Consider the following 25677-nt stretch of genomic DNA (forward strand, 5'->3'; position numbering starts at 1 on the left):
GTCTGGACTCCGGGGAGGGGGCGGGCCCGGGGGCGGGGCGCGCAGTCCCGGCCTTTCGGGCACGAGGCGGCGCGGGAGCCAGCTGCGGGGTCCCGGCTGCGAGCTGCGCGCGAGGTAGGCTCTGTTGCGCGCGGAGAGGGTGCGGGAGAAATGGCTAGCCTTGCTGGGTGCGAGCCTGTGGTCGGATTCCGGAATGGGGCATCCTGACGACCGTGGGCAGCCCAGCAATGTACGCCCTGAAACGGGATCAGGAAGCAGAGTGGGATCTGGGAATAACGAGGTCGCGCCGTGAATAACCTTTCTGAGTCCAGGATTTAAAGTGCCCCTAAAGCATCGTCCTCTATTAGTAGTTTTTAAGAAAAGGGAAATACTCGTTTAATGGTCAGTGATGCTCTGGGGGCGAGGGCAGGGGTGAGGGTAGGGGTAGGGGGGTGGGAACTGGGGTGCCGTAAAGATTTTGTCTTGCTCCAAGGCTGTTATACCGTTGTATGCATGTTTTAAGAGCCATACTCTTAAAATTTTGCACCTTAGAGAAGTTATTCTTCAACTTAGCAACATTTAAAAATAAATCTAGGGGGCGCCCGTGTGGTTCAGGGGGGTTGAGTGGCCCACTTTTGATTAACGCTCAGGTCATGATCCCAGGGTTGTGAGATGAAACCTGGCATCCGGGTCAGGAGCCTGGAGCCTGCTTAAGATTCTCTCCGCCTCTGCCCCCTCTCCCCTGCTCATATGCGAGCTCTCTCTGTAAAAATAATAAAAATAAATCGAAAGTAGAAAGATTTTTTTTTGAAGAGGTGAGAGAGGAAACCAGACTTGAGAGTCCACCCACGGAGGACTTGGGGGCCAAACTAGCACATCTGTTTCTGTGTATGGGTAGGAGTAATTGTGAATTTTGCCTTTCCTGACTGTTATAATTTGCACTTTTCTTAAAAAAAATTTTTGAGGGGCGCCTGGGCGGCTCAGTTGGTTGAGCAGCCGACTTCGGCTCAGGTCATGATCTTGCGGTCCATGAGTTCGAGCCCCGCTCAGGCTCTGTGCTGACCACTCGGAGCCTGGAGCCTGTTTCAGATTCTGGGTCTCCCTCTCTCTCTGACCCTCCCCCGTTCATGCTCTGACCCAAAATCAAGACTCTGGATGCTTAACTGACTGAGTCACCCAGGCAACCCTATAATTCACACTTTTATCTTGTTATAAAAAGAAACGTTTTATTTCTCTAAAAAAGCACGTGGGCAAGTATCCACTGAGATGCTCATAGAACAGCTAAGAGGTGGTTAAGTTATATACATGATGTTAACTTTTGTTTCAAGTTTGTGTGAAAGGAATAGAAGTGTACAATTCCAGATTGCCCTGGTTTTATGATAAAATTCTGTTTCCTTTTTGTTTTAAATAGAGAACTGCTTTATGAGAGCTCAAGCTGAGGTTCCAGAGTTTCTTGCTGAAAATGTAGATGGCAACACTGCTCCTCTTTTTTGCTTTTCTGTACCCAATGTAATCAGATACTTCCCCCGACCTCTCAGAAAACTGAAAGTCACCTCCTGACATCAGCAGGACCTTGCAAAAGCATTTGTTAACAAATATTGGCTGAGAAGTGAATTTATGTTCCCAGTTGCAAGGGAGGTGCCTTCTCCTTAAATCCTAAGCACACTAGAACCAAACTTTGCAGTAAAGGGAACTTTTCCAGAAACACCTGCTCTTATGTAATGTTTACTATTCTCATTGATAAATCATTAAATTAAACCCGCCAATAGTAGCATGTGAGTATACTCCAAACTAAAATAGTTTCACTAATGATTCAAATAATTATGTTAGAATGTTAGAATTATTGGTGTTACATTGTCCTTAGTATAACAACGTTCACATTGAAAGGACAGGCATTTTCCTCATGTTCAGAGGGACTTGCAGTTATATTCAAGTGTCTTTTTTTTCCCCCAGTTCCATTGTGTGCCTTTTCCCGTGCAAAAAAGAAACTGCAAGAAAAATTATTTGAAAACACCAACTTATGGAATAGAGATGGGATATCAAACCCACATATCTAATTTTGCGCCTTCCTAAAACCCCACCAAAACAGCAATAGGGTAGGGAGGACAGGTGAGACAAAAACCATAAAACTGCAGATGGACAAGTGGTAAAGGATTTTGCAGACTGAGGAAAGCTAAATTCTTTTTTTTTTTTTTTTAAAGTAAGCTCCATGCCCAACATGGGGCTTGAACTCATAACCCTTGATCTCATGACCCTAAGATCAAGAGTCACATGTTCTACCATCTGAGCCAGCCATGCACCCCTCAAGAAAGCTAAGCTATAAACCAGTGTTGGGGAAAGCCAATAAGCAACCCCATTCGAATTATAGAATCCCCCAAATGCTCAGGAATTAGCAACACCAGGTTCCTCTGGGACGTGGGAGAGTGTGGTTGAAACTAGGAGCATTACTTGAAATTCTGGTTCAGAAAAGACTAAATCTCCAGATCCCTTTACCAACTCCCTGCAACAAGGTGTCTGTCTCTTGCCACACCAGCAGACTTGGGGAGTTTATTCCCTGCAGAAGGTAAGGAGTCTCTGCACTAGGGAGATACAAATACACAGTTGGGGATTTGAGTGCCATATTGAGAATGGAGATTAATTGAACACACGCAAACTGAATGCTGGGGCCCTCTCACTTCTGTCCTTTTCTTATGTGAGTATAGAACCATGGCTTCCAAGAACTTGATCCTTATCACAGGGACTGACAGATCCATCTATGGAAAGTCTGCCCAGTCAAAAAAAGACAAAGATAGTGACATCTAGGTTTCCAAATGAAATCCACTCACATCATCCTTAAGGTGCAGCTTACAGTCAGTGAACCCACCCACATACTTAAACATCTAATCAGCTTTTTGGTACTGCTCTTAAATATGAGCAGATAAAAAGAATTGCTAGGCATTTAAGGAAAGTCACTAGTTGGAAAGACAGAAGACAAAAAAACAGAAAAAGTGACTCATAAGCAGCAGACTATGCAGATAAATAAGAGAAAATATTACATCTATTCTATATATGAAATAACAAAGTAATATAAAAAGAACATCAGAAACAAAAAATGAGCTCTTGAAAATTAAAGACTTGATAGCAGGAAAGAAAAACCAAATAAAAAATTTTGTTTAAAAACTAAATAGAAAGGTAGAAGGATAAAAATTAAGGCAGTCTCTCAGAAAATAGAGCAAAAAGATGAACAGCTGGAAAATGGGAACAAAAATACTAGAAATTTACAATACTAGGTCAGGAGGCTCTACAGCCAAATAAAAGAGGTCTGAGAAAGAGAAAGAGAATCAAAAGAGGGGCATAAATTATTATCTGAATAATTCAAGAATGTTTCCAGCATTGAGGGATATGACATTTCCAGATTGAAAAACTCAACCAAATTGTTGAAAGCAGATTCAAAAGAAGGCACAGAATTATGAAATCGGAAAAACTAGGGTCAAAGAAGAGCCTTGAGAGAGAGCAAAACATTGACCTTCTGGAAAATATCAGGATCAGAATGTCTTTGAACTTAAGCAATACCCCTGGAAGCTAGAAGACAATGGAACTACTTTTTTCAAAATTGTGAGAGGAAAAGATTTCTAACCAAGAATTCTATACCCAGCAAAACTATATACATCAAGGATCTGGAATAGTATGAAGACATGTCGTACATGCAGAATCACAAAAACCTTTTCTCCTGTGCACCCTTTCTTAGAAAGCTGTTGAAAGTTGTGCTTCACCCTTTTGGGTGAATAACCAAAAAAAGAGGAAAAGAAAGGATAAAAGAAAGGGAATCATTAAAAGAGAAGGAGATCTTCAGGGTGATGAACAAGAGTGATCCCAGAATGCTAGCTATGCAGTGGGAACAGGGAACATTCAGGCCAGAAGGCTCCCAGAGAGTCCCCTCCAAGATGATGCTATTGGTAGAATATCTGATAAGAGATTGAGAGTGTACTGATAGGAGATTGGGACAATTGGTAGAGCTTAGAGTTGAACTAGTAACAGGTACATAGGGATTTTATATAAATGAAAAAGTAAGACAGCTATTAACTAGAAAATAAAAAGTTGTACAGAAAAGTAATCATAGAATACTATGTGGTTCAGCTGTGAATAGTATTTAACTAGTCATAATAATGTTCACTCCAAATGTTTGATCAAAAATAGGCCATGTCTATTGGGGCATCTGGGTAGCTTAGTCGATTAAGAATCCAGCTCCCAGTTTGGGCTTAGGTCATGATCTCGTGTTTCATGGGTTTGAGCCCTGCATCTGGCTCTATGCTGACAGTACAGAGCCTACTTGGGATTCTCTCTCTCTCTACCTCTGTCCCTCCCCTGCATGCGTGTGGTTGCATGCATGCTCTCTCTCCCTCTCTCTCAAAAATAAATAAGCATTTTTTTAAAGATGCGATTCAGTTTATTTAAAGATCCTTCCTAATAAGCAATATGAGGTATGCTTCTACAATTAGGCTCACTGAGAAGTAATCTTTTGGATGGCGTTTCCTTGGATGTTGAAATATTTTTAAAAGCCATATTGCTAACGATAATAGGTTTTCTTTTTTTAAGTTTATTTTGAGAGAGAGAACACTGCCATGTGCTTGTGAGTAGGGGAGGTGCAGAGACAGAGAATAAGGATAATGGGTTTTTATTTCATTTATCGATAGAATTGCGATGCCCTTAAATGACAACATTGTGAATATTTTCCTTGCAGGCATTTAAGGCATCTGTTTGTAAGGCAAAGGTGTGCAAGAAACTATGGATGATGCAAGCACTTTAATTGATGTTAAAGAGTACCCCGATACCGAGGTACAGAAAAACCGAGTACTAACTCTGGAAGAATGGCGAGAAAAGTGGGTGGACGGCAAAATTGGATTTCATCAAGAACAAGGACATCAGTAAGAAATGTTTGGTATATAACAGAGAAATGCTCCATCAGAAACTGAGTTTGGAAATAGAAATAATAATATAGGTACACAATATATGACTGATTATAAAGTGTACGTTTTTAGTTTTTCACCTTTTATCGTCTCTGAAATACAGCGCATCTCTGGCATGTCTTAGGTTTATCAGCAATGTTAGCTCTTCCCAGGGGGTATAGATAATGGTGTCTTACAATTGAAGGCATCTGAGATTTATGAAATATATCTTTTTTTAAGCCCCTGTAGCATCTGCATGTTGGTCATACACATTTATATATATGGCAGATGCCCACATTAACGCGTGTATCTCTTTATACTGAAAGGTGGCAGTGTTCTGACTTTGCTTTCCAATAGCGTGTGTTCAAATGTAAAGTGTTATCTATATAATACTTTTTCTTCCTGTATGTAGGAAAAGAAGCTGAGAAAAATTAATACATGAAATAGGATGCTGAGCAATGTGTTAGTAGTGGTAAGCTTTGAAGCAGTAGCAATGTATCATGGGCCAGTGCTAAGTAAAGTGGTCAGACTTGTTCTAGGCAGCTACTCTGACTTCCCAGGGGATGACGACATCATTATCATCATCACTATCACTGAGTGGTAGTTGGGGCATCTTCCCAGAGCCATTATATGGGTTATCTTTGTCATGTGGGTGGCCTTAGAAGAGCCACATCTCTACAGAGGGAATTAACTACAGAATCAAACTTTCCAGAGTCTAAGACGTGAGTACACATTTAGATAGCTTCTCATAAAATGAATGTTGAAAAATTCAGTGGGTCCAGCTGCTCCCCATCTCTCTCTCTCTCTCTCTCTCTCTCACTCACTCTCACTCTCTCACTGACACACACACACACACACACACACACACACACGCGCATACATTGGGGAATTAATAAAGAATTTTTAAAACCTATCAACCAAGAAAAATAACTTTTAATTACAAATGAGGAAAGTTCCAGGGTTAAGTCAGATGTCAGATGACTTACTAGCTGTTGACTAAACAAGTTATTTAACCTTCTTTTTCTTCTTATGTAAACTGGAGAGTGTAACAATGAATGTTACCTATTTTGTAAAGTTGTAGGGAATATTAAGTGAGATGGTGCATGAAAAGTACTTAGCATCATGTGATTGTAATCCTTTCCTCTGTGCATTAGGCTAAAGAAAACAAATCTTTTTTTTTCTCCCCAGATTATTAAAGAAGCATTTGGATACTTTCCTTAAAGGCAAGAATGTTCTGAGAGTATTTTTTCCTCTTTGTGGAAAAGCAGTTGAGATGAAATGGTAAGAGCAGATGAGCATTAACACACTTTCTTGACTTGATGACAAATACTTTAGGTGAATATTTTAAAAGATACAGGTTTAAAAGCTCCACTCTCAGGAAATATACAGGGATCCTTTATTTTTGGTGGATTATTACTGCTGGGTTCGTAGAGATAATATTCTCAGTAAGACACAGCAGAAACAGAGGTGTGGCCTTTCTTTATTGGGTTTCTAAGAAAAATTATCATTTATTTATAATCCTATAAATATAATTATAATTTGGAACCAGTGGTGGGGTCTCAAGGCGTGCAGGAGGCTAGCCTTTTCTCTTAGGTCTGCGACATCTTTGTGCAGTTTCATTTTTGTAGGTGGTTTAGGAATTTGGCTGAGTTAATTTTAGATAGTTTGATTAGAGGTGGTCAGAAAAATTCAAAACAAATTACAACTCTTGGGCAATACAACATGTAGCCCACCGTTCAACTCAGCTCTCCCCTCCCACTACAAGCACATAGGCAATTGTTTTCAAGAATCATTGTTACAAAACTGTTGATGAGGAAAGTATTTCTTGTAAGTAATTCTCTGTGGAGAGAACTCACTTTAATTAGCAAGCCACTATTACTGTAGATTATCCTAAAATCACAAACCTGGCAATCGTCTTCTATATATGACTCAGTTGCGTTAATCATGCATAGACCTGCTAAGAAGTACCATTAATTTATTACCTTGAGGGGTGCCTGGGTGGCTCAGTGGGTTGAGTGTCTGACTTCAGCTCAGGTCACGGTCTCACGGTTTGTAGGTTCGAGCCCCAGGTTGGGTTCTGCACTGACAGCTCAGAGCCTGGAGCCTACTTCGGATTCTATGTCTCCCTCTCTCTCTGCCCCTCCCCTGCTTACACTCTGCTCTCTCTCTCTCAAAAATAAATAAACATTAAAAAAATTTTTTTTTTAATTTATAACCTTGAATGTTGAGAATTTTGATCATTAGGCAGGAAAGAAAATTTTAAAGTATTAAAAAGATTAGTAAATGAAAAATTTAGTGACTTGAAGATGCTCCATTTCCTATAAAAATGTAGGTGGCTGACCCACAAAACATGAATGCGTTTGGAGCTGATTTTCAAGTACAGATGTGGCGTTCTTGCAGCCAGCACACCCACAGGCTCAACTTGTAGTAGCTGAGCACCTGTGACATGGCTGACATGGCTTAAGATTCTAGTGTGGCCATGACATTGAGAATATTTAAACTGTATTACTAGACATATCCCCAACCAACTCACTAAACCAGAAGAGTTGCTTTGGAAACTCCTTACAAGAAAAGCATTAACTCTAGAAACAGACGGTCTTATTGCCCCGTGGTTAAGTACTAACCATCTAGCACTAGCAGAGGTTTTGAGACAAGATTAGGAAATGGAATGAGTAAATAGACAATTAAATGTGATTGTCAGATATTTGGATCCAAAGTCATGTGTAACAAAAATACCAGAACTGGGGTGCCTGGGCGACTCAGTCGGTTAAGCATCTGACTCTTGATCTTGGCTCAGGTCATGATCTCACGGTCCGTGAGTTCAAGCCCCATGTGGAGCCTGCTTGGGATTCCTTCCTCTTCTCTCTCTGCCCCTCCCCCCACTCATGTTAGCACACACCCCCTCCAAAATAAATAAATAAACATTAAAAAAAATACCACAACTAAGCTGTTAGAATTGCGAGTAAGTTATTATATTAGAAGATTTTTCATTTATGTATCTAATTTGTGTATTAGGGTCTGTACAGATACCAGATGTGAATAGATAACTATGAGGCGAGGCCCAAAAGTGTTAAAATAAAATGTTTAAGACATTTTCTTAGGTTTTTTTAAGGATGGTATATTCCAATATAATCCAGCCTATGCCAGTCTATAATAGGCTATATTTTGTTTTCCATATGTCAAATATAAATAAAAATCTTCACAGCCAGTTTGGATAACTTTGTAGGAAGAATTAAAAAAAAATTCCCTGGAGACACCTGGGAATTCTCTGGCTCAGTTAGTAGAGCATGCACCTCTTGATCTCAGGGTAGTGAGTCCAAGCCCCACATTGGGCATGGAACCTACTTAATAAAAGTAAAAAAACTTTTTTTTTTTCCAATTGTTTAATATATAAACAAATAATAAAATAAAATATTCCCTGTATATTAACTTATGAATTTAGGAGGAAATATGAAAGACCAGTTATTCATATGTTTATTTTAGAGCTGTAAAACAGTTCACGCTCTGACCTCATTGAAAGTGGTAGTCTCGTGTGGACGATAGGTACAATCCGTTCTGCTGTACCTCGGTTCGAAAATGCTGTTTTCACTCTAACTCCACTGATAAATCAGGGGACGATTTGAGCGTGACGTGAATTTCACCTTCACTTACGTGTAATTTCGTCTACGAGAAACATGAAGGAAGAGCAGAAAACTACAGGCAGCTGGGTGTGAAGGGACAGAACACACCCATGCACACACCCCACACAGTTCCCGGACACCTCAGTTCACCTGTGTGCTGTGAGCCACTCCTATCCACAGCTGTCGTTAGAACTTTCCGGTCACCCCCATTCTATCAGTGCACAATAACTTACAAGTTGCCTCCCTTCCAACATTCACTTCGATGAGTAAAGCTTCAGGTCTTTCTCCATGTCACATTGCCACACGCTAGTATTTACATATTTTGTAACCATGTAACAGGCGTAAAACTGCGCCACCATTTCTATCAGGTTCCTGTCTTTCTTCTTTTTCTCTCTTTCTTGGTAAGATGTTATTTATTTTTTAGGAGATCTCTACACCCAACGTGGGGCTCAAACTCACAACCCCAAGGTCAAGAGTCACATGCTCTACTGACTGAGACGGCCAGGCACCCTCTGTTTGTCTTTTTAATAGTGTGGCACTGACGAGAATTGTTGTTTTTTTTTCTTATGTATTATTTATGCAGTTGGTTTCTAAATTTTCACTGTATATTTTTGAGAAAATCCGGAGTCACAGAGTTAAGTTATGGCAAATGTGTAACAGCTTTTCAAAAAAAAAAAAAAAATTAAGGTCTGATTGACATATAACATGGCATTAGTTTTAGGTGTATAATGATTTGATATTCGTATATATTGCAGAATGATCTCCACAATAAGTGTAGTTAACATCCCTCACCATACATAGTGGGAGAATTTTTTTTTCTTGTGATGAGGACTTTTAAGACCCACTCTTTCAGCAACTTTCAAATATTCAGTATGGCATTAACTATAATACTGTATAACATGCTGTGCATTACATCCCCATGGCTTACTTATTTTCTAACTGGGAATTTTGACCCTTTCACTCATTTTGACTACATTCTGCCCCTGCCTCTGGCAACCACCTGTCTGTTCCCTGAATCTATGAGCCTTTTTTTCTTTCTTTTTTTTTAGATTCTACATATAAGTGAGGCCATACTGTATCTGTTTTTCTCTGTTAAACTTAATTCATTTAACACAATGCCCTTAAGGTCCATTCATGTAGTCACAAATGGCAAGATTTCTTTTTTTTTTTTTAAGTTTATTTATTTATTTTTAAGAGAGGCAGAGACAGCATGAGCAGGGGAAGGGCAGAGAGAGAATCCCAAGCAGGCTCCGTGCCAAATGGCTGAATAATGTTCCACTGTGACAAAGTTTTTTTATTTGTGCCCCAACCCACACTTTCCCCATAAGCCTTTCGATTTTTATTGCATAATTTTGCATTGCACAGTGATTTTTAGGGATGCCTATGTTGCATTATAGCAGAACTGACTGTATGTGTTTGTTTAATTTGACATGAATCAGTACTGTGCCTAGATATTTGTGCTACTAGGGCTGTTTCCCCCGGAGTCAAGATCCTACAGCTGTGAATTCTGTAATTACACAACTTAGAAGGAAAACACTAGTTATTTGTATATGGCAATTCGATACGTTTCTGGATAGTGTTGATGGTAAGTAAATGGAAATTGTAAGATTATAGAAATGGACGCTAACGTCATAGAGCCCTGTGCCCAGTACCATGGCTCCTAGCCACGTGTGACGATTTGAATTTAAATCACACTAGCCACATCTCCAATGCCCAGTAGCCAATGTGCTTAGTGGCCAGTGGATTGGACAATACAGGTACAGACCCCTCTGTCATCACAGAAAGTTTTAATGGACAGGGCTAATTTAGAGAAATTAAAAAGCATTTCTAATCCACAGAATGCTTTTAAACAAGAAACTCTTCTAATCAGATCCATTTGTAACAGACCAATGTTTTAAGGTATAGGTTTTCAAATTTTTAATTTTTTCCTAAGGTCATATAAATCAATTATTCAGAATTCCAGGTACCACTAAGCTTGAGAATACATAGATGCACTTCCCTACAAGTTCTGTGAAACCCTGTGAACCTGAGTTTATGCTAATCCCTTAAAATTAAGGGAACTGAATGTTTATTGGCATATGCTCTTTTATTTAGTAATGTATCCGAAATAAAAATTTTAAGTGTGAATAACATGATTTCATGCAGGTTTGCGGACCGAGGACACTGTGTAGTGGGTGTGGAAATCAGTGAGCTTGGGATTCGGGAATTTTTTACAGAGCAGAATCTTTCTTACTCAGAAGAGCCCATCATGGAAATTCCTGGAGCCAAAGTATTCAAGGTATATTTTGTTTTTGGTAAATAAGTATTTCCGTACCGCCCCACCCCCAGGAAAAGGTTTTTCTTAGAGAAAGTTAAGTTACTGTACAGATGTCACGTGACCCCACTTTATCAGATTCACCAGGACACTATAGCGTTTAAAGAACTAGGGCTTGAAAGGTGATAGCTAGATGTGCACAAATGTATTAAAGAGCTGATGTTGGGGTGCCTGGGTGGCTCAGTTGGTTAAGTGACCAACTTTGGCTCAGGTCGTGACCTCACAGTTTGTGAGTTTGAGCCCCACATCAGGCTCTGTGCTGACAGCTCAGAGCCTGGAGCCTGCTTTGGATTCTGTGTCTCCCTCTCTCTCTGCCCCTCCCCGCTTGTGCTCTGTTTCTCTCTTTCAAGAAAACAAACACACAAAAAAAATTTTTTTTTTAATAGCTGATGTCAAAGCCTATCTATAATCATGATTTTGATTTGGGTTTGTTAGTTTTATTTATAAACAGGCATTCCTGAGAATTTCTTGTGCCACTCCCTGCAAAGGACATTGAAGAGATCAAAACATAGTCCCTGCCCTAAAGAATCTGTTAGCTGACAAGAGAAACACAGAGGAAGCTGTTTGTCACACACAGAGCTAAGTGTAACGACACAGGGTATAAAGGGAATAGACAGGAGAGTCCCCTAACCCAGCCTCGCAGGGCTCGCTGAAGCGTGGTGACGGTCAGGCAGTCTAGTACACATTCTCAGATGCCCCGTGAAGCTGGTCCTTCATCCTGTGCAGGAAGGGTTTTAAGTTGGAGCCTGATGCGGCCAGATTTCCTTTTGAGACAAACCACCCTTGTGGCGTCAGGGAAGCGGCCTCCCGGCAGAGAGACCAGCTGGGAGGCCGCGTGCGGAGGTCCAGGGAAGAGCTCCTGAAGGCTGGCGCCGGGAAAGCCACAGGGCGTATAGAGGAACAGGCGGCTCAAAGCAGTGTTTAGGATGTTACACTGGCAGGATTTAAGATTAACTGAGTGGGAATCAGGGGGGAGCTGAGTTTGCCCTTTCAGCCCAGATGACTGGAATGGATGGCAGAGAATAAACGAGAAACAAGCTCAAAGGGCAGAGCAAATGAGTTTTCCTCTCAGGATGATGAGTTTGGGGCCCCTGCCTGGCTCAGTTGGTAGAACGTTCGACTCTTAATCTCCGGGTTGTTAGAGATTACTTTTTTTTAAAAAGTGAGTTTAAGAGGCCTGCGCGGTGGTGAAGGTGTAGCTGGCAAATGGCTCTATGTCTCCGGGCGACGTTTGGGCTAGAAATGACGGATTTGGGAGTGGTCTTTGTCCTCTGACCACAGTGAGTGAATGAGTGAGGCTGTTTTTTGGTTTTTGGTTTTTTGGTTTTTTAATTTTTTAATGTTTATTCTTGAGAGAGAGAGAGACAGAGTGCAAGTGGGGAGGGGCAGAGAGAGAGAGGAAGACACAGAATCTGAAGCAGGCTCCAGGCTCTGAGCTGTCAGTACAGAGCCCGATGTGGGGCTTGAACCCACGGACCATAAGATCATGACCTGAGCTGAAGTCGGATGCTTAAGCAACTGAGGCATCCAGGCACCCCTGTTTTACTTTTTTAGAGAGAGAGAGAAAGCATGTAAGCAAGGAAGGGCTGAGGGAGAAAAAGAGAGACACACAGAATCCCGAGCAGGCTCCATGCTTTCAGCACAGAGCCTGACATAGGGCTCCATCCCACGACCCTGAGATCACGACCTGAGCCAAAATCAAGAGTCAGACACTTAACGGACTGAGCCACCCAGGCACCCCTAGAACCCAATGACACATCATCGCAGCAAAGGCTGTGCTTTGGTTTCCCAGGCTAGCGGCCACAGAAGTCACGGGTCCAAGTTCTCTAGTCCTACATGGTCTGGCCATTGTCCACTGTTACATTCAGTCTCTCACAAAGTACTCTCTTTTCTAAATACTGAAACTAATTGTGGGTTAGTAGGAGGCTTGATAGTACTTCATTTTACAGCTTCCTCCCCACTCCCTGCCCCCCACCCCCATTCTCAAGTCATCTAAGAATCCCACGGTTTACTCATGTCAGAGACTAGTCTTGGAGCAGGCAGTGGTTCTCAGCCCCGGGGGCACATTTGCAAAGGTCTGTGGATCTTTCAAAATTCCCCATCTGAGGGTTCAGCCCAGCTCAGTTAAATCCAAAACTCTAAGGGTGGGGCTGGGGATCAGTACTATTCAAAGTGAGTTGAGACTCACTGGCTGTCCTCCCTGCTGACACGCCCACCCCTCTGGGTTGCCCCCCACGGTGCTTCCAGACTGGTCTTTAGAGACCCTTGTCTATTTGTAAGCCTCCGTTGGTGCGTCATTTCAGAATAAAATCCGACAGTTGCCTGTGGACCCCTGGTTTTTCTCTCTTTCATTCATCAGCTCATTGCCTGAGCACCTTGTGGACAGAACTATCCCGGGTTCTAGAGAGCAGGTGTGAATTTGGCACAGCCTCTGACCGCAGTGAGGACAGGCTGGTGGAGCAGAGCCGCGCGGGTCTAAACACTGAATACAGGATGGCCTGTACTGTTCTGGTTGTGTGCCTGAGAACGTGAGAACCCAGAAGACACAACAGGGAGCTGCCTGAAGCCCCGGGGAAAGGCCAATGAGAGGCAGCCTCTGAAACGGTGTCTGGATGTCTCTGCTCACATTACAGGGGAGCGGGCTGGGGGTGTGGCCCAGGGGGGAGTAACATGCCGTGGACTCCGCTGTCCAGGGATGTGAGAAGCCTCGGGGGGTGGGGGTGAGGGTGAAGGGCGAGGAAGGCGAGGTCAGTCCACACAACTGCACTTTGCATGAAATGATGTTAAAAATACCTGACCTATTGAGGAGGGCACCTTTTGGGATGAGCACTGGGTGTTGTATGGAAACCAATTTGACAGTAAATTTCATATATTAAAAAATAAATTAAAAAAAAAAAAAATACCTGACCTGGGCACCTGGGTGGCTCAGTCGGTGAAGCGTCCAACTTCGGCTCAGGTCGTGATCTCACAGTCCGCGAGTTCGAGCCCCGCGTCGGGCTCTGTGCTGACAGCTCGGAGCCTGGAGCCTGCTTCGGATTCTGTGTCTCCCTCTCTCTCTCTCTCTCTCTCTCTGCCCCTCCCCTGCTCATATTCTGTCTCTCCCTCTCTCCCCCTCAAAAATAAATAAACATTAAAAAAATTTTTTTTAAATCTGGCCTTTCTCTATCTGCCTGCCTGGTAGTCGGTTGGCCTGTTTACTTATCTTTAACAGTGTCAAAATATCAGGGGTCTGCTAAAGTAAATACTGTTTAGATTGAACAAGCTCTGAAAAGTATAATAGCTAACTAATTCTTCAGGGTTAACTTCTCTCTGATTTTTCTCTTAGAGTTGATCCAAAAGAACCCATATAGGTCTTTAAAAAAAAAAAACAAAAGCACCATGAGAGCACCATTTTTTAATGAGAGCACCATTAAAAAAATTATTTGCAGTTCAATTCCATTCTTCATGTTTATTATTTTTTAATGTTTATTTCTGAGAGAGAGAGAGACAGAGAGAGAGACACAGAGTGTGAGTGGGGGAGAGGTAGAGAGAGAGGGAGACACAGAATCCAAAGCAGGTTCCAGGCTCTGAGCTGTTGGCACAGAGCCCAACACAGGGCTCGAACTCACGAGCTATGAGATCATGACCTGAGCTGAAGTCAGTCACTTAACCAACTGAGCCACCCAGGCACCCCTCATGTTCATTTTTTTAATGTTTATTTATTTATTGAGAGAGAGAGAGAGCTTGAGCACAAGTAGGGGAAGGGTGGGGGGGAGAGAGTCCCAAGCAGGCTTTGCGCTATAAGTGCAGAGCCCAATGAGGGGCTCAATCCCACAAACCCTGAGATCGTGACCTGAGCCGAAATCAAGAGTTGGATGCTTAACTCACGGAGCCACCCAGGAGCCCCACATTCTTCATGTTTTTTTTTTTTTTAATGTTTATTTACTTTTGGGGGAGGGGACAGAGGGAAAGGGGGAGAAGGAGAGTAGGGGAGGGGCAGAGAGAGAGAAGGGGACAGTGGATCTGAAGCAGGCTCTATACTGACAGCAGTGAGCCTGATATAGGGCTTACACTCATGAACCGTGAGATCATGACCCAAGCCAAAGGCAGACAGACATCCAACTGACTGAGCCACCCAGGCTCCCCACATTCATGTTTAACTACATATTCTCTCCCTACCACTTTTACTTTGCCCCTCTTGTCTTCCTTCACCATTCAGTTATCTCCTAACTAAACCGATTTTTTTTTCCTTGACTTTCATTACAGAGTTCTTCAGGGAACATTTCACTGTACTGTTGCAACCTTTTTGATCTTCCCAGGTAGGACCGAATACCACCTCTGCACTTTTTTTTCTAAATTTCCTTTTTAATGTTTATTTACATTTGAGAGAACATGAACGGGGGAGGGTCAGAGAGAGAGAGAGGCACAGAGCCCGACGCGGGGCTCGAACTCACGGACCACAAGATCATGACCTGAGCCAAAGTCAGACGCTCAACCCACGGAGCCACCCAGGCGCCCCAGCACCTCTGCACCTTTAGTAACTTGAGTGCTTGCCAGGCAGCACTGGGTGGGGGAAGGTCTTTGTATTCCTCCCGTTTACTTGCAGTAGCATTGATTTGAATCTGTGCTCTGCCGTTCTTTTTGCTACAGCCTACGTGTCTGCACACTAGATCATCTTTGTCCCTGGATAGCTTCCAGAACATGGAAAACAGTCTTACAACCCTAGGCAGGTAGGGGAAAAGGAAGGGAGAGCAAGACAATGTCTACGCTTCACACCTGGTCTGTAACAGAAAGGAATTTCGAAGTGCAGAAGGTGGTGACATCCCATCTCCGGAAAGTCCCGGATATTTGTTGTCGCACATAGTTCTCGGGGCCTCCTTCGTGCTCCCAGGTCAGAGTGGAAGGGGGAGGCTCCTGCCACCGGCCCCTACGACTGGAAGGAGCTCCCCATACCCGCATCAACACGTCCCTGGAGGCTCTGAAAAAGCAGACAGGAGATCCTTAACAGCCGGCGAAGTACCAGCATGCACCACGGGGGGCGCTGTTCATCTTGTTCAAGACTTGATTTTTCTTATTTAAGCTGTTGTATTCTTTCTTTTTCTTCCTGACAGAGTGAACATTGGCAAATTCGACAGGATCTGGGATAGAGGAGCATTAGTTGCTGTTAACCCAGGCGATCGTAAATGGTTAGTAATTTGGTTTCTTTAATTATGTTGGCGTTTCCTTTTTGGCCTTCTTAATTTAATACGCTGTACTTTTTCTGAGCTCCAGAAAATTAGACTTTTACTATTTTGAAATAGCTTACTGTGTCCGGCATCAGAAGACCTACGTCCAAAACCCCCTTTGTGTGAAAGGGTAGGATTTGGCCCTGCAGGCCTGGGGCAAGGCTTGTGGCACCGTCCCTTCTGAGCTGTGTTGCCTTGATCAAAGGATTCACCTTCACCAGGTTTCAGTTTACTCTGCACAAGAGCAGCTCACCTGCTGACACCACCCCGTCCGCCTCCACTGACATCACCAGGTGGCCGCTGTCTGGCACTTGCTGCGCCAGCCATTGCTGGAAACGTTCTATCAACACTTGGAATCTACCAAACAACCCTGTGGGGTATATGCTACCATTATTCCCATTTTACAGATGAGATTATGGTCAAAGAGATTAACTTGCTTGGGGCGCCTGGGTGGCTCCGTCGGTGAAGCAACCGACTTCAGCTCAGGTCATGATCTCACAGTTTGTGGGTTCAAACCCCGCATCAGGCTCTGTGCTGACAGCTCGGAGCCCGGAGCCTGCTTCGGATTCTGTGTCTCCCTCTCTCTGCCCCTCCCCCACTCATGCTCGCTTGCTCCCTCTCTCTCTCTCCCTCTCTCTCTCTCTCTCTCAAAAATGGAAAAAATAAACATTACAAAAAATTAAAAAAACAAACAAAGAGATTAAGTTGCTTGGGCAAAGTTAGGCAGCTAAAACACAACAGAATTGAAATTCTGACCGAGGGAGTTTGGTCAAAGCCCACGCTCGTGATCCCTACGTTATTCTATCTGCAAGGGTGCTTGTGGGGGTTAAAAGGAAAGACATATGTGGGAAGTGCCTGTCTGCTCTCCATAACTGCTAAATATTAGCTGCTATTATGTCAGAGATTTTGTTATTGCCCATTCTTATCTCACCTCGTCTTATTAGAAAATAAAATATGAGAAAGCACACTATGTAATGGCCTCTCCTATGTACTTTCCAATTCAAATATCATTCACATGCTTACTTGGAGATAGCATATAAATGTTGAATTATTTAGTCCTTTAGAGGCAGACTCTTTTTTTTTTTTTTAAGTGTATTTGTTTTGAGAGAGACAGAGCATAAACAGAGGAGGGGCAGAGAGAGAAGGAGAGAGAGAATCCCAAGCAGGCTCTGTCAACAGGAAGCCCCGTGCCAGGGCTGGGTTCCAGGAGCCATGAGATCACAACCCTAGCTGAAATCAAGAGTCGAACACCCAACCGACTGAGCCCCCCAGGTGCCCCTAGAGGCAGACTAGGATTCCATGCACATCAGTGAAATAAAATAATTTATTAAAAAAAAATTTTTTTAACGTTTATTTATTTTTGAGACAGAGACAGAGCATGAATGGGGGAGGGTCAGAGAGAGGGAGACACAGAATCTGAAACAGGCTCCAGGCTCTGAGTGGTCAGCACAGAGCCCGACGCGGGGCTTGAACTCATGGACTGCGAGATCATGACCTGAGCCGAAGTCAGATGCTTAACCGACTGAGCCACCCAGTTGCCCCAAACCTAATCTCCTTTAAGTAGACCATGCCACATTTTCTTTTTTTTTTTTAATTATTTTTTTATTAATTTTTTTAAAATTTACATCCAAATTAGTTAGCATATTGTGCAACAATGATTTCAGGAGTAGATTCCTTAGTGCCCCTTACCCATTTAGCCCACCCCCCCCACACACACACACCTCCTCCAGTAATCCTCTGTTTGTTCTCCATAGTTAAGAGCCTGTGAGGTTTTTCCCCCTCCCTGTTTTTATATTATTTTTGCTTCCCTTCCCTTATGTGCCTCTGTTTTGTCCCTTTTTTTTTTTTTTAATTTTTTTTTTTAACGTTTATGTATTTTTGAGACAGAGAGAGACAGAGCATGAACAGGGGAGGGGCAGAGAGAGAGGGAGACACAGAATCTGAAACAGGCTCCAGGCTCCGAGCTGTCAGCACAGAGCCCGACGCGGGGCTCGAACTCACAGACCGTGAGATCATGACCTGAGCCGAAGTCGGACGCTTAACCCACCAAGCCACCCAGGCGCCCCTGTTTTGTCTCTTAAAGTCCTCATATGAGTGAGGTTATATGATATTTGTCTTTCTCTGACTAATTTCACTTAGCATAATACCCTCCAGTTCCATCCGTGTAACTGCAAAGATTTTATTTTCAAGTAATCTCTACACCCATCATGGGGTTCAAACTCACAATCTCGAGATCAAGAGTCACATGCTCCACTGACTGAGCCAGCCAGCCCCCCCACCATGCCACATTTTCTTAATATATATTTTCCTTCAGTGATAATGTTTATTTACAGAGACAGAGCATGACTGAGGGAGGGGCAGAGAGAGAGGGAAACACAGAATCTGAAGCAGGCTTGAGGCTCTGAGCCGTCAGCACAAAGCCTGATGCAGGGCTTGAACTCACGCACTGCGAAATCATGGCCTGAGCCAATTGAGCCACCCAGGCGCCCCATTAGGCGATAATTCTCACTTCTGTTCCCCTCTCTCTTTCTTTGCCACTCCTCCTTCACCTCTTTTCTGGAACCTTCCCCTTCCTCATGTACCTAAAAGTTGTAATTCCCTAAGGGACCATCGTTAGCATTTGCTTGTGGCTGCCTATCTCTTACCCTTGGTCTTTACTGAGCACATCAATTCTTTTACTGTCATTCAGTTATTCAACAAATGCGCAGAGTTCCTACTGTGTTCTAAATATATATGGCGAAATCACGGAAAAAATCATGGTATTTGCCCTCACCGTTTTTATATTCCTAGCTCTGTTCTTTCTCTCAAACATCTGCATCACATTCCAGTGTTTGCATTGCATTTCTTGTGGGACATCAGTGTGCTTTATCAACTTAAAGTACCACATGAAGCCTCTTTGTTTATAATACACCACATATGTATACTGACCCTGATTCTGCTAAGCATCTGCCTTTGTATGTGTTTTCTATGCCCTGAGGATGTTCATCGTCTCTGAGGTTCCCCTTCTCGGGGCTTTGGTTTGTGTGGTTAAAATCCATAAGGCAGTGGGGAGCGAACTGGGAGTCACAGAGCTCACTATGAGGGCACAGATGATGCACATTGTGTTATTTTCCCGCAGGCTGGCAGAGTATATATTTAGCACATAGTCAGAGCTTAATAAATACTTGTAAAATAAACAAATGAAAGCAAACTAGATGCAGAGCAAAGAAAACACACTGTTTCCTACCAGCCACTATCACCTCCTCTGAGCTAGATATAAGGACCATCTTGGGGCGCCTGGGTGGCTCAGTCGGTTGGGCATCCGACTTCGGCTCAGGTCACGATCTCGCGGTCCGTGAGTTCGAGCCCCGCGTCGGGCTCTGGGCTGATGGCTCAGAGCCTGAAGCCTGCTTCCGATTCTGTGTCTCCCTCTCTCTCTGTCCCTCCCCCGTTCATGCTCTGTCTCTCTCTGTCTCAAAAATAAATAAAAAACGTTAAAAAAAAAAATTTTAAAGACCATCTAAGTGGCCTCTGGACTGTTATTTCATGGTTAATAAAGAGTAGTGAGATCCCCATGTAGAAGTCTTGAGTAGGGAATCCAGTCCTAGCTTGGGTTCCCTGATTCTCCTGCTGTCTTTCCTCCGAGCCCAGCCTTGTGTGTGTGTGTGTGTGTGTGTGTGTGTGTGTGTGTGTGTGAGAGAGAGAGAGAGAGAGATATCACAGCTCCAAGTACACCTGAGAACATGCTGGCCTCTCTTACCAGAATAACAACTTACTTTCAGCCAATAGAAAGATCTTTTTCTTTATCTTGGTCCTTGTACTTAACATGTTAATACCTTATCTCATTCTTGTCATTAAACTGGGCATCTTTCTGCTTTGACCGCCTACAGGCAAGTCCTGAGATGTTGGCTGCTCCCAGGTCTCCTGCCTAACATGAATCAGTGGGGTGTACCTCTCTCTCATTTTTCTGAATTTCTTGAAAGTGGCTGAGAAAGTCCACATTCCAAAAGGAATGAAGTATGTCAGTCCTAAGAAACCCTGCCAAACCAGTCTGACTGATCCCCTTCTTGGGGATGACAAGTTAATTCTTCCTTCTTAAGACCAAGAATCAGAAAGTTAAGTAAAGATCTGTTAGTGGGGCACATGGGTGGCTCAGTTAAGTGTCCGACTTGGGCTCAGGTCATGATCTCAGTTTGTGAGTTTGAGCCCCACGTCAGGCTCTGTGCTGACAGCTAGGAGCCTGGAGCCTGCTTCGGATTCTGTGTCTCCCTCTCTCTGCCCTGCTCGCTTTCTCTCTCTCTCTCTCTCTCTGTCTCAAAAATAAATAAAAACCTTAAAAAATTTTAAAAGAAAAAAGTTTGCTTTGGTCCCATGCTTTCCTTACAAGGACATACGACCCACTCAAGCCCGCCCTAACTGGGGGAGTGTACTAAAGAGAATAACGGAAGCTAACCTGGGTGCTTACCACACCCCAGGCAATGTTGCAAGCATTTCATGTGTATAAACTCACTGACTACTCGGAAAACCCTGAGTCAGTTACTAGTCTTATCCCCATTTTACTGAGGACAAAACTGAGGCATAGGGAGATTGAGAGCTTGTCAAGCTTTCCTAGCCACTAAGGGCAGGAACTGGGCTTCATGCTCACACACCTGGCAAAGTGCATGCTCCTAATCCCCATGCTGATCCCCTCCCCAGATACTCCCAGAACTGTGCACAGGGATTACAGTATATCCAAGCCCAGTAGAAACCGTTGTACCAAGAGTCAGGGGGCCTCTCTTAGAGCTGCACAGTCTGTCTGTCTCTGTCTGCCTGTCCCTCACAGTGTCTCTACCTCCCTGTGCCCCTCTCCTCTGTGCTCCTAACCTGACCTCAGCTTCCTCTGCTTGCTCCATTTCTGCTCCCACATGTCTGACTTCCCACAACCCCCAGCACCAGCACTGCGGCACAGCCCCCCAAAGCTCCAGCTTTCCGTACAATGACGACAGCTAACCAGCACCTCCTTTGTGGGTGTCTCGATTCCGGTCCCCAGTGCAGTCACGTGATGCCCCAACTCAGCATGCTGTACTGTGGTCACTCTGCCGATGGGGCCCGTCTGAGTCAGGCCCCCTTTCTGAACCGACCAGACGCGGCTGGGCAGTGGCATCCCCTGCTCCCCGGGCGGGACACGTATGGCAAGGATTGTGCCCATAGCACCCATCATTCATGCTGTACCTGCAGGGCTCTGATTTCACCCTCCCTTGAATTTTTGCCTCTTTGTGAGTCTTGTCCCTCTCCCACTCAGTAGAGGAAAGGGATTGTCTTGTCTTGTACACAGTCTTACATATTATGCCCCTGGAGAGGACCCAGTCACCTGGAATCTTGTTAAACTACAGCCTTCCCGGCCCCCACTAGCCCCACCCCTACCGGATCAGGCTCCAAGGATGGAGTGCAAGCAGCCTTTTTTTCAGCAAGTGCTCAGGTGACTGATACCCAGCTGGTCTGGGAGGCCCTGCCCCAGAGCTGACAGCGCTTCCGTAGTATGTGTTCCAAATCGACAGGCCTCCGAGTACCCCATCAGGCCAGAAAGAGCCTCTGCTCACTTCTATGTGACATCTTCTGATCGGGTGAGCCCTGGAAGCCAGCCTCCTTTTGATTCCTAGCTTCACTGTTTCCCAGCTTAGGTGGGTGACGTAATTTGCAGACCCGGTTTCTGACATTTAGAATGCGAATCGACTGCAGATAGTCCTTACAAGAATTTAACTCAGTAATGTAGGTGAAAGTGAAGCTGATTTCCCTCCCTGCCTCTCACCCCCCTGCAGGCTTTGCCTTTGTAGAGAAATGTGGCTCAGTCACTTGAGTGTCTGACTCTGGATTTTGGCTCAGGTCGTGATCTCGTGGTTCATGGGATCGAGCCCCACATTGGGCTCTGTGCTGACAGTTCAGAGCCTGCTTGGGATTCTCTCTCCCTCTCTCTCTCTCTGCCTCTTGCCTGCTGATTCATTCTCTCTCTCTCTCTCTCAAAATAAATAAATAAACTTGAAAAAAAAACAAGAGAAATGTAACACCTTACTCTGCTGTGTTCTTTTTAGCTATACAGATATAATGCTGTCCCTAACGAGGAAAGGGTTTCGCTACCTCTTGGCTGTTCTTTCTTATGATCCCACTAAACATCCAGGTAAAGTTTTTTGTTGTTTTTCTTTTTTTCAAAGATGTTGCCTCTTTTCCTGATTTAATTCTATGACATGGATAGCATTATATGCTCCTGATTTAGATCACAGGAAGAATACTGTCTTTTATACATGAAGAAAAGTCTGCTTTGGGCTAATGGAAACAGTAAATGTTTTTTTTCCACTTCCCACAAGTTTTCTCGCTCATATTCCATTTTGTTTGCCATTCACAGCTCAGACTGTAGAGGAGAGGAGGAACGGATGGCCCTAATGTAAAAGAAATCTCATGAGCTCTGGAGTAGAAGGAAGAGAGATTGGTTGCCCTGCTTTGGGTAGAGCATATGTGGGTCATCCCTGGTGGTAGGGATGGGTTGGGGCCCAGACACATCCTCACAGGAAGATGGGCAGGATGAGGATACTGGGGGGGGGAGGGGGGGTCGGAGGTGTGCAGAAAAATCTCTAAACTATATTTTTTAATTTCTAAAATTTTATAATTTATTGCATTCTTGAATAACAACCTTTGTTTTAAACTTAGAAAAGTGATGTTTTAAGTGTGACGTTTTATAAATATTTACATATGCTAGTATTTTTTTCTATTTGAGTAAATCAGATCTTAAAACCTCATTTAAAAAATGAGACCTGGGGCGGGGGGGGGGGGGGTGGCGCCTGGGTGGCTCAGTCAGTTAAGCATCCGACTTTGGCTCAGGTCATGATCTCATGGTTTGTGAGCTCGAGCCCCACATCGGCCTCTGTGCTGACAGCTCAGAGCCTGGAACCTGCTTCGGATTCTGCGTCTCATTCTCTCTCTGCCCTTCCCCCACTTGTGCTCTGTCTCTCAAAAATAAATAAATGTAAAAAAATAATAATATAAAAAATGAGACCTAGGGTCCATAATTAAGTCTGGAACAATCAGATAGAAATAGAAATTATTGGAGACAGACCTCAGCGCTACTAATCTGATTTAAATTCCATTCCTGAATAGGAGGCTTAAGGCCAGGCCTCTGGGCACAGAACACCACAGGCTCTATCTGAGGGTGGGACTCACAACACCCCAGAAAGGGGCAGCAGCTCAATTTCCTTAAAAGTAAATGGCCTGCAGCAAGTGGAAGGGATGTGTACAGTGTGAGTGAGTGTTGGAGTCAAGGAAAATCAATACTCAGAAGATGAAGGAAACACTAAGGAATTTGTTCCTCAGCTTCATTCTGATTTAAAAGTTCCCAAGTCCCGAAAACTGGACGACAGGATGCAAAAGAATGAAACTGGACCACAGAGAAGGAAACAATCAACAAAACCAAAAGGCGGCTCATGGAATGGGAGAAAATATTTGCAAATGACCTACTGGATAAAACGTTAGTATACAAAATATATAAAGAACTGATACAACTTAATACCCAAAATACGTATAATCCAATTAAGAAATGGGCAGAAGACATGAATAGACACTTTGCCAAAGACATCCAGATGGCCAACAGACACATGAAAAGGTGCTCAACATCACTCTTCATCAGAGAAATACAAGTCAAAACCATGATGCGATATCACCTCACACCTGTCAGAAATGGCTAAAATTAATAAAAAGAAACAACTGGTGTCAGCGAGGATGCAGAGAAAGGGGAACCCTCTTGCACTGTTGATGAGAGTGGTGCAGCCACTCTGGAAAAGAGTATGGAAGTTCCTTAAAAAACTAAAAATAGCCCTGTAATCCAGCAATTGCACAACTAGGTATTTACCCAAAGGATACAAAAATACAGATTCGAAGGGATACGTGCACGGTGTTGTTTCTAGCAGCATTATCAACAACAGCCAAATTACAGAAATAGCCCAAATGTTCATTGACTAATGAATGGATAAAGAAGATGTGGAATACGCACACACACATGGAATATTAATCAGCTGCGAAAAAGAATGAAATCTTGCCATTTGCATCAACATGGATGGAGCCAGAGAGTATTATGCTAAGTGAAATAAGTCAGTAAGAGAAAGATAAATACCATATGATTTCACTTATATATGAATTTAAGAAACAAAACAGATAAACATATGGGGCAAAAAAAAAGAGAGAGAGGCAAGCCAGGAAACAGACTCTTAACTATAGAGAACAAACTGAGGGTTGTTGGATGGGGGGTGGGTGGGGGAATGGGTTTAATTGGTGATAGGGAGTAAGGAGTACACTTGTAGTGATGAGCACTGGGTGTTAATATGTAAGGGAAATTATGTTGTGTATAGTATAAGTGTACCCAGGTCACTGGAAACAGACTGAGAAGCGGGCCCTGAGAATTTCTCTTTAGAATTAGATCTGTGGAAATTATTCTTCACCATGTTTCTCTTTCACCTAGGCCCACCGTTTTATGTTCCAGATGCTGAAATTAAAAACTTGTTTGGTAAGTTACTTATATTTTAAATAAAATCAATATCTGTTTTGACCTGGTAACTATTAGTGTCTAGCAATTTTTTTAATATTTATTTATTTATTTATTTTGTGAGAGCATGCGAGCAGAGGGAGGGGCAGAGAGCGACAGGCAAAGAGAGAATCCCAAGCAGGCTCTGGCTCGTCAGCACAGAGCCCGATGTGGGGCTCCATCTCACAACTGTGTGATCACGACCTGAGCCAAAATTAAGAGTCAGACGCTTAACCCACTGAGCCACCCAGGCGCCCCAGATTAGTGTCTAGAAGTGTATAAAATCAATGGCAAACCATTTTATTGAACACTATTTTATCCTAGAAAAGGGACAGATCTCTGTGATATGCCTTTTTAGCTAAGCGGCGTGTTATGTTAAAGGCACTGAATTCTTTCAGAGAGATGGTATGTTTAATTTAGGTCTTAGGAGTTGTAAGTAGTGATGGTGATTCAGAGTCCAGAGTTTGCTCTTAGCATTTCCCCATTGTCATTCAAAGGCAAAGAAACGTCTTCAGTACTTCTTTTAAATCATTTGATGTGTTTTTAGAAGATTCCCTATCGCTTTCTTCATCAACTTAGAAACTCATTCCCCTTTCTTGTTTCAGGTTCAACATGCAACATTCATTGCCTTGAGAAGGTTGATGTTTTTGAAGAACGACATAAAAGTTGGGGAATTGACTACATTGTTGAAAAGTTGTATCTACTTACGGAAAAGTAAATGAGACCAGTAAAAACAAGTAATATCAACATGTTTTTGGGCAGTTGATAGTTATGCTAAGGCACGAAAATATACTGGATGGCTCTTGAGAAAAAGTTGTTCACAAATCACATAACAGAGCTTTGCTCAGAAATATGTATAACTTTATAGAAAAAAGTCATATAAATAAGCTGGTAAAGTAGCTATACAGGAGAGTGTGATGAGATGGTGAAAGAATATACCTGTTTTGCTTAGAAATTACAAGAATTTTTTACAATCGGCATGTCTTATATAATTTTAAAAATTAAGTTTTAAAGGGGTACCTGCTGCTCAGTCAGTGGAGCACACGACTCTTGATCTTGGGGTTGTAAATTTGAGCCCCACGTTGGGCGTGGAGATTACTTAAAAATAAAA

General features: G+C 43.2%; 1 protein-coding gene across 3 annotated transcripts; it reads left to right on the plus strand.

Moving 5' to 3' along the window:
• Positions 1–42: 42 nt before the first annotated feature.
• On the plus strand, positions 43–25620 carry TPMT (thiopurine S-methyltransferase). 3 transcript variants are annotated; one of them, XM_042937812.1, is made up of 9 exons: positions 43–114; positions 4700–4883; positions 6093–6185; positions 10670–10802; positions 15084–15136; positions 15929–16003; positions 22090–22175; positions 24504–24548; positions 25172–25620. In XM_042937812.1, the coding sequence occupies exons 2-9, from the start codon at positions 4744–4746 to the stop codon at positions 25282–25284; spliced, it is 738 nt and encodes a 245-aa protein (XP_042793746.1). In that variant the 5' UTR covers positions 43–114; positions 4700–4743; the 3' UTR covers positions 25285–25620. The 3 variants fall into 3 exon arrangements, with proteins under 3 accessions (XP_042793746.1, XP_042793747.1, XP_042793748.1); XM_042937813.1 differs by lacking the exons at positions 24504–24548; positions 25172–25620 and adding an exon at positions 22401–22498; XM_042937814.1 differs by lacking the exons at positions 22090–22175; positions 24504–24548; positions 25172–25620 and adding an exon at positions 16118–16533.
• Positions 25621–25677: the final 57 nt, after the last annotated feature.

Source organism: Panthera leo, chromosome B2 (genome assembly GCF_018350215.1).
Source record: "Panthera leo isolate Ple1 chromosome B2, P.leo_Ple1_pat1.1, whole genome shotgun sequence".
Taxonomy (NCBI): domain Eukaryota; kingdom Metazoa; phylum Chordata; class Mammalia; order Carnivora; family Felidae; genus Panthera; species Panthera leo.